This window comes from Sturnira hondurensis, unplaced genomic scaffold (genome assembly GCF_014824575.4).
Source record: "Sturnira hondurensis isolate 20B ecotype Veracruz unplaced genomic scaffold, ASM1482457v3 Scaffold0015431, whole genome shotgun sequence".
NCBI classification, from domain to species: Eukaryota; Metazoa; Chordata; class Mammalia; order Chiroptera; family Phyllostomidae; genus Sturnira; species Sturnira hondurensis.
In genome coordinates, this window is record NW_028088062.1 from 14,754 (window position 1) to 28,156 (window position 13,403).

At 43.5% G+C, this 13,403-nt stretch overlaps 1 protein-coding gene and 1 pseudogene across 1 annotated transcript; both read left to right on the forward strand.

The window, feature by feature from the left end:
• Window positions 1-6: 6 nt before the first annotated feature.
• Window positions 7-1,172, forward strand: LOC118999792 (ribosome biogenesis protein WDR12-like; annotated as a pseudogene).
• A 9,157-nt stretch (window positions 1,173-10,329) lies between these two features.
• On the forward strand, window positions 10,330-11,279 carry LOC118999791 (olfactory receptor 139-like). The gene is given in 2 exon segments (XM_037064523.1): window positions 10,330-10,396; window positions 10,399-11,279. Coding segments are annotated over 2 exon segments (948 nt in total).
• Window positions 11,280-13,403: the final 2,124 nt, after the last annotated feature.

Below are 13,403 nucleotides of genomic sequence, written 5' to 3' on the forward strand. Positions count from 1 at the left end.
CCCTTCTCAGTTCCTGCAGCCTCTGAAATTGCAGACCTTAGTAACATTGTGAACAAGTTGCTGGAAACCAAAAATGAGTTCCACAAACATGTGGAGTGTGATTTCCTTCCCAAGGACCAGTTTCTGTGAATGCCCTCGGTCAAACACAGGGAACAGGAAAAGATCTCACAAGAAGAGGCTGTGGAACTAGAATTCATGGAGACATACACTACACCTCAGTCAGAGCAACAATTGTTCCTCAATGGTTGGTTCAGGGTGAGGGGCAGAGGTATGGACCTCAACAGGTTCTTAAAAGATTTCTCAGATCTGGTCTCTGGGAGGAACATCAATAATGGCAATTGTGGGTAATAAAGATGATGTAAAAGATGTGGCCTGTGTTTGTCTTGCCTACTACTGGGTGTCTCTATGGATCAGTTTATTTCCTTATGGGAGTGGAATGCAGAAACAAAGTGAAAGCCCCACACTGCTGCAGAGGTCATGCTGGAAGTGTGCATTCCATACCCATTGATAGCACAGGAATTTTGCACTGACTCCTGTGATTAGATGCTAACGAGCTGGTCTACAGTCCTACAGATGAAGAAGTTGAAATGGAGGAACCCATAAAGCTACTGAGAAAGAAACAGTGAACAGAGCAATTGGGACTAACAGGGACTCTCATAGGACCCTCTTTGGCCACAGGAAAGCCATGTCCTCAGTTCTGTGGTCAGAGGCTGAAGAAATCTGCAGTAAACCTTAGGGTCACACAATTAGAGTGTGGGGTATTGATTCTGGCAGGCTTCAGTCAGCTTTGTCAGGAAATAAAGTGCTTAATTGTATCTCCTGTACACCACTTTGTAAATATTTAGCATCTGGGAGCACAGATAGGCATGTCAGACTGTGGGATCCTCTAACTGAAGATGACACTTTGGTGTAGCTGTCCCTCACCTCACATACAGAGAGAGTCACAGCAGCAAATTGGTCTGCAGCTATGAGCAGCTGCTGATTTCAGGTTCTTTAGATAACATTGTCAAGGTGTGGGATGCAAGTTGTAAGGCCCCTCTATGAGTTTGCTGCTCCTGACAAAGTTCTGGGTGTAGACTAGACAGACAGAGGGTTACTTCTGAGTGAAGAAGTGGGAAATAAATTGGTATTCCTACATATATTCACCTACCACTTCCCATGTGGGGGCATAGGAAAGATTGATAGCCCTGGCTGGTATAGTTCAGTGGATTGAGCGTGGGCCTGCGAACCACACAATCGTGATTCAATTCCCAGTCAGGGCACATGCCTGGGTTGCAGGCCAGGTCCCAGCAGGGGACTCACCAGAGGCAACCATACATTGATATTTCTCTCCTTCTCTCCTTCCTTTCCCCTCTAAAGATAAATAAATAAATCTTTTTAAAAAGATTGATAAATTAGACCATAGAGATTCTTTCTATAAATGTAATTGATAGAAAGTCTTCAGATTACATCAGTGCAGATCACCCTTGATGATAGTTACCACTGGCTTTTTAAATTTATTTTGTGTTTATTATACGATAGTTTGTGTTTATAAAATATAAAATGTGGTCTTCATTTTTTACCTTATACAAACTCTTGAAATTAAACTGAATTCCTCATTTTAAAACATGAAGAAAGCTGCATGTTGATATGCCAGTATGTAAACACCAACAAAAAGGAAGGTTTAAGATATCCAAGAAAAAGGAGCTAGATGGAGTAGGATATAAAGAAATGTGAGAAAATGGAACAGTTAGAACAGAAATGATTGATTTTCTCTGTATTTACATATTTACTGATTACTCATTGAAGTATTTATTGAAGGAAATATAGTAGAATATAATAATTAAGTGCTGAATTCTTGGCAATTTTCACTTCCCAGTCATTTCTTTTGTTAACAAATTGTTTTGTTAATAATTGTTCAATTTTATAAAATGTCTACTTGTACTGGTTTAAGACTTGTTCTTAAGGAACTTATGCACACAGAAATTATAATAAAATATACTAACTACAATAATAAAGTTATGTAAAACTTATTTGAAAGCCCAGAGATTTCACAGTCACCTACAGAACCTTCAAGCATTAAAAACCAGACCTAATTATCTTAATAAAATTATACAGTTTTCAGGTGTACAATTCTATAATACACAATCTGTATATTGTATTGTGTATTCACCACCCAAAGTCAAGCCTTCTTTCATGGTCATTTATCCTCTCTTTATCTTTTTCTACCTCTCCCCAACCCCTTTTCCTCTGGTAGTCACCAAACTGTAGTCTGGGTCTATGAGGTTTTTTTCTTTTTTTCTCAATCCCTTTACCTTTTTTATTCAGCCCCTCAATCTCCCCTTAGTCAGGTGTCCATCTACTCTCTGTATCTATAAGTCTGTTTCTACTTTATTTGTTAGTTTATTTTGATTACTAGATTTCATGTATAAGTGAAATCAGATGGTATTTGTCTTTCTCTGACTGGCTTATTTTGCTTAGTTATAACGTCGAAGTTAATGGAGAAAGACTAAATGTGTATTTCCCTCTTAAGATTAGGAACAAGACAAGGATGTCAGCATTTATAGATGTTATCTAACATTATGTTGGAAGTCTTAGCCAGTGTGGTAAAGCAAAAAAAATGAAAGCCATACAGACTGGAAAGAGAAAAAAGTAAAACTGCCTCTATTAATGATGATATGATATTCTTTGTTGAAAATCCCAAAGAATCTACAAAAAGCTACTAGACCTAATAAGTGGGTTTAGTAACATCAGAGTATGAAAAGTCAATACAGAGTATATAAAAATAAATTATGTTTCAATATAAGAGCAAAAAATGAAAATTGATATTAAAACAATACCATTTACAATACATTAAAACACATGAAATGGAGGCAAATTAAACAAAACATGTGTGAGACATATATACTGAAAACTATAAAATATTGCTAAGAGAAATATAGAAAGACCTAAAAGACAGGAGAGGTATGTCATGTTCATAGATCAGAAAACTCAATATTGTATAATATGTCAAATCTTACCAAATTGATCTATAGATCTTGATATACGATTTATAAAAATTGAGAAGTGGATTCTAAATTTTATATATGTATAAAAGCAAAGGGCTTTTAGGTTTTCCGGGGGATGGGTTAAGATGGCGACAGAGTAGCACCGAAGGAACCCAGCTCTCGTGCATCTGGTGGAAAATCTGGGCGGATCTACCAAAGAACAGCATAATCAACCAACAGTTCCCCAACATTTATGAAAATAGGAGACCAGAGAGTGTGACAGAGGAACCAAACAGCGGCAGGTTGGCAAGGACTCCAGAAGGCGAGTGAGGACAAAAGCGCCTTGCCTGCGGCCTCTCAGGCTGCGGGCTACGCCCCGGTGATCCCAGGGCAGGTGAACTCTGGCGGAGCGTGAGTACCGACCAAAATTGGCGCGCAATGGGGGCTGGCACCATCAGGGGGAAACAGGAGGCCCGTCTGAATCCTGGGCCGTGGCGCCGGTGACGGAGTGAATGCTGGAGAATCGGCATCCGGTGGGCCGGCCGGCAACACACTCCATGGGAGAGAACTGACTCCCCCCTCCCCGTCTAGGAAGGCAGGTTAATACCGGGCAGAGACCTGTGGGCTTAAGTTAAAGTAAAGGGTGGCAACTGCGGACACTGCGAAAAATGGATGAATAGACACATGGATAGAGCAGATAGAGAAGATAAAAGCTAGGACCTTGGGAGACAACGGGAATTGGTAGAAAAACAAGTTCTCCATTCAAAACAAAATCTTACATAGGTAAACTTAAACATGTAAAATCTTCTGAGCCTCACTTTTCTCATATGCAGAATGATTACCAATAATCAAGATATTTAGACTTCTGGCCAAGATGGAGGTGTAAGTGGAAATACTGTACCTCCTCACACAACCAAGTTTAAAGACAACAAAGATTTAGTAACAAAAATGCAACCAAACAGACAGAAAATTGAACTACATGGAAATTTGACAAGAACTAAACATTCATCCGAAGTCAGTGGCTGGCGGAGAGGGGGCGTAGCAGGAAAAAGTGGCCAGATTGACCCAGGCACACAGGCAGCGGTTGGCAGATCCCAGGCATGGGATGGCAATGGGCAGACCCAGTGAGGGCACAAGTAGCTGGCTGACCAAGGCCACACATTCACACGCAGATAAACCAGGCAAAGGAGTGAGCAGTGAGAAAGACTGCACAAACCAGGACCCTAGCAACAGAAATTAATGCCTAAAATCACTAACTGGAAAACTTTGGGGGTTGAAGTGCTGTGAGAGGCTCCCAGGCTCACAGAGAGTTTATTGGAAAGACCCAAAGGGTCCTGTAGGGTGCACAAGCCTAGACACCTAGGAACCAGCACAAGAAGGGCCCAATTTGCTTGTGGGAAGCAGCAGAGGGGACCAAAATCTAAGAGACAGTAGAAAAAATGCCATTGCCCCTCTCTGATCCCACCCTCACATACAGCATCACAATCCAGTGACCTGGGTTGCCCCGCCCTGGTGAACATATAAGGCTCCACACCTACTGTATAACAGACACAAACAGACCAAAACATTTTGGCTCAAGAAGAACAGCTCAAAGCCCCAGAGCCAATACGTCTAAGCAATCAAGAGATAGCCAAACTATCAGATGCATAGTTCAAAGCACTAGTGATCAGATTGCTCCCCAAACTGGTTGATTATAGTCACAAATTAGATGAAAAAATGAAGGTTATACTACATGAAATGAAGAAACTGCACAGGGAACCAATATTGATGAAAACAAAATTGAGACTAAAATCAATTGAGTGGACCAGAAGGAAGAAAGAAACATTCAACCAGAAAAGAATGAAGAAACAAAAATTCAAAAAAATTGAGGAGAGGCTTAGGAACCTCCAGGACATCTCTAAACGTCCCAACATCCAAATTATAGGGATACCAGAAGGGGAAGAGGAACAGCAACAAATGTAAAACTTATTTGAACAAATAATAAAGGAGAACTTCCCCAATCTGGCAAAGGGAATAGATATCCAGGAAGTCCAGGAAGCTCAGAGGGTCCTGAAGAAGTTGGACCCAAGAAGGAACACACCAAGGCACATCATAATTACATTACCTAAGATTAAAATGAAGGAGAGAATTCTAGAAGCAGCGAGAGATAAGGGGAGAGTCACCTACAAAGGAGTTTCCATCAGACTGTCAGCAGATTTCTCAAAAGAGACCTTATGGGCAAGAAGGGGCTGGAAAGAAGTATTCCAAGTCATGAAATGCAAGGACCTACATCCAAGATTGCTCTATCTAGCAAAGCTTTCATTTAGAATGGAAGGGCAGATGAAGTGCTTCTCAAATAAGATGGAATTCAAGGAGTTCATCATCACCAAGCCCTTAGTATATGAAATGTTAAAGGGACATATCTAAGAAAAAGATGATAAAAACATGTACAGTAAAATGACAGCAAACTCACAATTATTAACAACCACACCTAAAACAAAAACAAAAGCAAACAACTAGAACAGGAATAGAACCACAGAAACAGAGATCGCAGGAAGGGTTAGCAACAGGGGAGTGGGAGGAGGAGAAGGGGGAGAAGGTACAGAAAATAAGTAGCGTATATGGTAGGTAGAAAATAGACAGGGGGAGGGCAAGAATAGTATGGGAAATATAGAATCTAAAAAACTTGTGACAGATGGACATAAACTAAAGGGGGGTAATGATGGGGGAGGGGGTGTGCAGGGTGAAGGGGAATGAAGGGGGGAAATGGGACAACTGTAATGGCATAATAAATAAAATATATTAAAATAAATGAAGAAATAAGGAAAAATAATCTTTGTAAACCTTAAGTAGAATAACATATAGTGGACTTAAATGGAATTACATACCTAATAAAAAGTTTACATCCAGTGAAATATTAGCTTTCTATGTCCTTTTTCTTCTTTTTTTCCCCCTCCCTTTCCTTGTCTTGCTTGTAATTTTTTTTTCAGCCCTGGCTGGTGTGGCTCAGTGGATTGCATGTGGGCCTGCGAACCACACAATCGCAGTTTGATTCCCAGTCAGGGCACATGCCTGGGTTGCAGACCAGTTCCCAGCAGAGGACCCATGAGAGGCAACCATACATCGATACTTCTCTCCTTCTCTTCCCCTCTAAAGATAAATTTTTTAAAAATTATTAAAATTTTTTTTCCTTTCTCTCAGGCCCCAATTCTAGTTAGTAGTAGACACAAACATCTAGACTCTGACATCACAACTGTTTCCACTGTGCTGACTTGCCAATATAGGAAAATGAGATAGGGCAGACAGGAGAGGTTGCACCTGGCTTGTGGAGAAAAGGGCACATAGGACCCAAGGGCTGTAGGTAAACTGAACTTTGTATGGACAAGCAGGTTAGGAGATGCTTGCAGAAGTGGGGTGTGGAGAAATGCATCCAGGATGGAGAGGTGTGGCTACTACTCAGAGCAAAACTGAACTCTTGTAACTGTATGGTGTATCACTGCTATGTGACACTGTTCTGTGCCATGGCTATAATGTTAAACCCAAATTGGGCTTGCCTTAATGTTAAACTAGAAAAATCTATCTTTGGGGACATTTCCTAAGGTGACAGGTCTTCCTACAAATACCCTCTCCAGAGCAAATAACCTATATCAACAAATTGGCTCTCCTGGAGGGGGCACTTCCCATTGAGTCCCCCTGCCACCATTGAACAGACTCCCTGGCTCAAATTCCAGCTCTACCACCTAATAGCTGTGCAAACCATGCCTTAACTCCCTTTCAGAGGAGAAGAGCATGGACTCTAACACCAAACTGCTTGGTTGAATCATGGCTCTGCCATTCATTATCTGCATCACCTGGGACCAGTTACCACATTACCTCTTTGTGCCTCAGTTTCCTATTTGTAAAATTGGATTATAATATATGTTATAACAGCATCTATTTCATGGGAGTTTGAGAATTAAAGGAGATAATACATGTAAAATACTTAAGCTGGTTCTTGACACATAGTAAGATCTAATTAGGTCTCAGCTGTTATTACCTACCTTAGCATACAATTTTTTGTATGCTCGTAGATTGAAAGAGGAACTGGGCTAGAAAGTGTTTGATAAATGTTACCTGTCACTCACTTTCCCTCTGATTCCACCACCTCCAGGAAACATTCTCTTATTACCGTATGTTACAGAACAGACACGGGGTCGGGGGGGTAAACCATATATTATTATCAAAAAGCCCCCCTTTTTCTCCAGGGGTTCCCCCCTGTACTAGGCTTGCTTTGCCCACCACCAGAAGAAAGATGTCTCTCAATGTCAGAGACTGGTAAAAAGGAAATAATTATTTATTTAAAAGTTATACAGACTTAGAGCAATGATTTAATGTCTTCATTAAAACACTAAAGGCCTTTAGAATACCCCCAAATGCACACAATCCTTCCTTCTCCCCTTTGTCCAGTCTGGGGTATCATATCTCAGGAAAAGAAGTAGAAGTCTGTGATTCAGGATCCTGGCACCATCGGCTGTATCGCTGCCACAATCTCCAGTTAATCCAAAGCCATGTGGCATTTTCTCATGGCCCACCAGCAAGAGTCCTTTCACCCCTTTTCTTCTAGGCAAAGTCTCTCCTGCTTCCTAAGCCATGTGGCAAAAGGGAGCACCTCAAAGCCTCGTGGTCCCTGCTCCTCCCACCCCAAAGTCTTGTGGTCCTGCCTCTGCCAAAGCCACATGGTGATCCCAGCTCCTCCAAAGCCATGTGGTCCCAACAAGCTGAGTGGTCTCAAAAAGACACCAAATGGCTGCCATTCCTGGGTTTGAATCCCAGTGCTAATCTTCCTCGGCAGCCCCATTTCCAGCTCCTCCCACAATCAGTTACACCTGCCAGCATTCCTGTATTCTTCCAGCTTTACTGGGATGCCATAGTAAGTCCATGAAGGCATGTCCCCTTGGGGTGGAGCCAATCATCTCCAAGTTCTCTAAGGTGCTGTAACCAAGGGGAGTTGCTTTACATTCTGAGTTGAAGTCACTCCCATCCCCCTGGTTCAAAGTATGCCCACGGCTATTTAACATATCTATGAAACCAGTTAAATGTTATAGATATGTTAAGTGACCACACCAGTGGTTAGCTGTGAAGCTGTTGCTATGCAAAACAGCTCTTAATGGCCCTGCTCCATGTGTCCCATCCCCCGACTCAGATTGCTGGGTGTGAGAACATCATATATATTGTTTTCTACTATTTCCTTAACACACTGAATTCTGGACCCCATTACAAATCCCTATTTGGGGGCCCCCCTTGGCTGCACCCTGTTACGTCTGTACTAACTTCAAATGCTACACTTTTTGCTGGGTACTCCCAGAAGTTAGGGAGAGATTGCATTCATGGGGCAAGCTGATAAGAGGAGAGATTTATCTTCTCCAGCTAGGGAATGGGAAGCTTCAAGCCACAAGGAAGCGATTACTGTGTTAAGGTGTAGGCTTGGGAGGTCAACAGCCCTGAGTCTGAGCCCTGTCAGGAGCTTTACAACCTTGGGCTACTTGTTACCCCTTCCAAACCCAGTGTTCTGATTACAAAGCCATAACAGTGGTTGCCTCATGGAGTTCTGTGAGAATTAAACGAAGACATCAACATGGTGTGCTTGGCACAATACTCTTAGTATACTTTGAGTAATACTCAAAATGTTATTAGTCGTTTGTCAGATAGCATTCACGTCCTCTGTTGTTAGCCTCAGTGTGTTTCTCTACTGTGGTCTGCTCCTTGGCCTTCTCTTGGATCATTCTCTTTTGTATCACTTTTTTTTCTTCTTTTTTCCTTTTTCTCTTACTGCTTTTTAAAAATCAGCCATTGCTCTTTTTCATATCTCTTTTTTATTTCAAGTGTCCTCCTACCCTTCTTTATGTGCTATTTTCCTATATTGTGCACTCTAGGGCCTCATACATCATTTGCTCATTGAGCTTGTCTGAGCTGCTATTCAATCACTATATACTGATCTAACATTAATAGTTGTTAAAATACTGTTACCGAACAAGGGTCCGAGGGGGGGCGGGCAATACTTGGCCAACCGATGGATGCCAAAAACTGCTTCAGAAAATAGAGGCCCCTCCCAAGGACGGTATACTAATATCTATTGGGCTCTTCTGTCCTCTGCCAATTGGAAAGACATCTCTCAATGCCAGAGATTTGTGAAAAGGAAACAAAATGTTTATTTAATGCTATTCAGGCCTAACGCCTTCCTTAAAATATTAAAGTCTTTAAGGGTATACACCTACACACACACACACACACACACACACACACACACACACAGCGCTCCCTTCTCCCACTGTGCAAACTCCGGGTACCGTAAATCAGGAAAAGAGCACACGTCCGTTTTTTTCAGGTTGCTGGCACGTGAGCTGTGTCGTCTGTCCAGGCAGGATCTCCAACTAATCCAAAGTCATGCGGCACCTTTCACTGGCAAGAGTTCTTTGTACCAAGTTCCAATCAAAATCTCTCCTGGTTTCCAGGCCACTCGGCCAAAGGAGCACCCCAAAGCCGCGTGGGCCTCTTCTACCAAAGCCGCACTCCACCAAAAGCGCACGTCCTCCTCCCCCACCTGGCCGCAGGGATCTCCACCCTGGCAAAGCTGCGTGGTCCTTCCCTCCACCCGGCCAAGAGGGGGTCCACACCCTGCCGAAACCACACGGCTCTCCCTCCCTCATGGCTAGAAGAGGGGGTCCTAACTCCACCTAAGCCACATGCCTCTTCCACAGGCACTCTCTCAGAGAAGCAGCCCTAGTTCCAGCCTGGGTAGCCGCCACTCACCTCTCCCTGGCCCAAACCTTGGCCACAGCTATTTAACATATCTATGAAACCAGTTAAAGGTTATAGATATGTTAAATGACCATTCTAGAGGTTAGCTGCAAAACTGTTGCTATGCAAAACAGCTCTCAATGGCCCTGCTCCATTTGTCCCTTCCCCCAACTGGCACATGGAGGGGGGGTGAGGACATCTTAATATTTCCTCCAATATTCCTGTACACTTTGAGTTCTGGACACCATTCCAAATCTTTTTTGGGGCCCCTCCTTGGCTGTACCCTGTATCAATACTAAAATGCTTCCATGTCATATTGGCAAATAGCCACAGTCCTGGAATCCCAGAGTAGCTTCCTCTCCTCCAGTCCCTTCTCTGGGATCCCCTGGGTCTCAGCCTGGACTAGCAATTAACAGGTGTGTGTCTGGCATGCTGGGGGCCTCCAGGAGCCTGCTAAGCTCTGGGCTAGCAGTCATTCTGATGGGTCGGTGCCCTTGGCACATGACTTTAGCAACCAATAGGCACAAAGTAAGTTTCACTGTGTGCCTCTGTCCCCCTTTGGCAGGTTCAAGTCTTTTCTTCCCTCCACAGCAATCAGCAGAGGCCTATGGAGCCAGGTGCCTGGGGGAATAGGACAATTGTCACTGAGTTCACCCTGCTTGGCCTGACAGATAACATAAGATGCAACCTGTCCTTTTTGCCATATTTCTCTTGACCTACCTGGGCATGGTCAGGGGAAATGTCAGCATCCTGGCAGGCATCTTTCTGGAGCCCAGACTCCACACTCCCATGTACTTCTTCCTGGGGAACCTGTCCCTGCTGGACATCGGGTGCATCACCATCGCTGTTCCTTCAATGCTGGCCTGTCTCCTGGCCTGCCAGTGCAGGGTTCCCTTTGCATCCTGCATTTCATAGCTCTTCTTTTTCCACCTCCTGGCCAATGTAGACTTGAGTCACCTCTTGACAGCCATGGCCTATAACCATTACCTGGCCATTTGTCAGCCCCTCATCTATAGCACCCACATGAGGCATGAGGGCCAGGGTGCCCTGGTGGGCATCTGCTGCACCATCTCCTTCACCAATGCTCTGACTCACACCGTGGCTGTGTCCACACTGAACTTCTGTGGCCCTAACATAGTCAACCACTACTACTGTGACTTCCCATCCCTTTTCCAGCTCTGTTGCTCCAGCACCCACCTCAATGGGCAACTGCTTTTTGTGGGGGCCACCTTCATGGGGGTGATCCCCATGATCCTCATTTCAGTGTCCTATGCCCACATCACAGCTGCAGTGCTACTAAGCCACTTGGCTGAGGGGAGGAAGAAAGCCTTCTCCACATGTGGCTCCCACCTCCCTGTGGTCTGTATCTTTTATGGAACCGGCTTCTTCAGCTACATGCATCTTGGCTCAGTCTCAGCCTCAGACAAGGACAAGGGAATTGGAATCCTCAGCACTATCCTTAGCCCCATTCTGAACTCACCCATCTATAGCCTCCAAAACCCTGATGTGCAGGGCACCCTGAAGAGGGTGCTGATGGGAAAGAGGCTCCTTGAATGAGAAGGCATCCAGACACTCTCTCTTTTTTTGAGCACTCCCCCCAAACACACTTTCTTATACCTATGGCCTGAATTTGGGAAGGGGGAGCTTCAGGGATGGATTGAGGGATAGGAGGAAAGCAGATGATCTGGGCCAGGGTAGAAGATGGTTTGCCTTGGACTGGGGAGAAAGGCTAAAGCTTAGGTAAGCATGTCTAAGTTCCTCATGGAAGATGGATTAAAGACAGGTGGGACAAAATTATAATATGGGTAAGGAAATGGGACACAAGTCAACTATTTTGTATGTTTTATGTTTAATGACAATTCAATTAAATCATGTTTGAGACTTTAACAAAAACAAAAAGTTTGCCCTCTCTTTAAGATAAAATATATTTGTACCAGAGTGTAGGGTCTGGTTTTTAAAGACTCTTCTTCAGAAAATAAACCTAGAATTGTGAAATTAAGTTGGGGCTTGACACACCTGAGGTGCAGGGTGTTGGGACCTGTCAGCCCCTTCTTCAGAGCAATGTTATCAAACACCTGTTGCAAAAACCCGAGTCCCCATCCTGACTGATCACCTGTGGGAACAATACATGTTTATTGCACTGCATGTGCTGACTCTCACATCCCCCCTGCTGAACCCAAAATATGAGAATGTATTATCCTATGTCCCATGAGAAGAAGCATTCAGAATAATAAGTTTTGTTTTTATTTTTAGTGAAAAATACACTGGTTTATATTGGGCATTCTGTTTAATATGTATATACAGATAACTAGTAAAGGTGGGAAAACTGTTAAGAAAGGAAAACCAAAGGGTGATAATGCTTGCAATTACCAATGAATGACTACTGCAAATTAAGAATTTACCTGAAGGGTGAAACTAAGGCAATCCAGAGATTGCACACACTAGTGTGGCCATTTCTAAAATATCTTCTGTGAATCATTTCAGGTACTTCTTGGCCAAGAAGTTGGAAGTCTGAGAAGAGTGACCTTCCCCAACAGGCTTATGGATTGTTTGAGGAGGGAAGCATGGACCCCTTCAGGTGTCTGAGAATATTTCCTAGTCAAATGGAGGTGTCCACAGTCATTCTCCAAATCTGGCCACCCACCAGGTCTGCAGAAAATTCTCTAAGACTCTCACACCCACACTCTTGCCTTCTTGCAGATAGCTGCCTTTCCATACAGGCCCATGGGGCACCTGCAACAGCTCTGAGCCTCGTGCCCCTCCTCCAGGCAGTGCTGCCCATGCTGCCCCTTTAACCCCCTGGATCAATGTTTATCTCATGTCATTTCAGCCTCCAAGGGCTACTGATTTCTTTCTGATCACCTCCGGATCACATCTAGACCGCTGGGTGTGCCAGCCCTCCTCATTTCTTCCTGGCCTCTCCACTCACTCTGCCTCTCTCAAACAAAGCCTCACAGGCAAGGAGGGCTTTTCCTTGTAGGCCATTCATAATCCCTTCATTTTTATTCATTGTTCTTAATCTCTCCTGAAAGAGTGTGGCCCACACAGCAAGACACTAGCATAATCTTTTCTGTATTCCTTGAAGTTTCTTTTCCTCTCCCCAACTAGATTACAAGCTCCTAAAAGACAAGAATCATGTTTTATGTTACACTGTGTCCTCCATGCACCCAGCACAGTGCTGAGTGCGTAAAGCAATCTTGCAAGGGACTGATCGATAATAGAAAGCATGACCCACAGAAAGAAATTTGTTTTCTACATGGGAGGTCAGTGAAACTACTAGACATCTCGAAACAGTCTAAGAAGCTCAATATTCGTAAAGGGTAAAGATATAAATAGGGGGAAAGGAGATGAAACTTTCTTCTGATGAAATAGAGACAATCTTGAATTTGATGCAAGAGGGAGATGTTTTCCCAGCTTTGCAATTGAACTGTGATATATTTTCTCCCCAGAAATAAGAACAACTGCCTGAAGCTGAAGTGGAAGAAATGCCTCCTTCTTGCAAAGAATTAGAGAGCACTTAGCTAGCAGAGGCTGAGCCTAGAGCACCAGGGTTCAAAATCCTGTCACCTCCAAAAACTGAGATCCACTCAGCATGGGGCATATTACAGAAGTGGGATGATAATAATAAATGAGTGTTCATAAATCACCACAGAGTATTTGTTTTTCCTTAGTTCACATTCT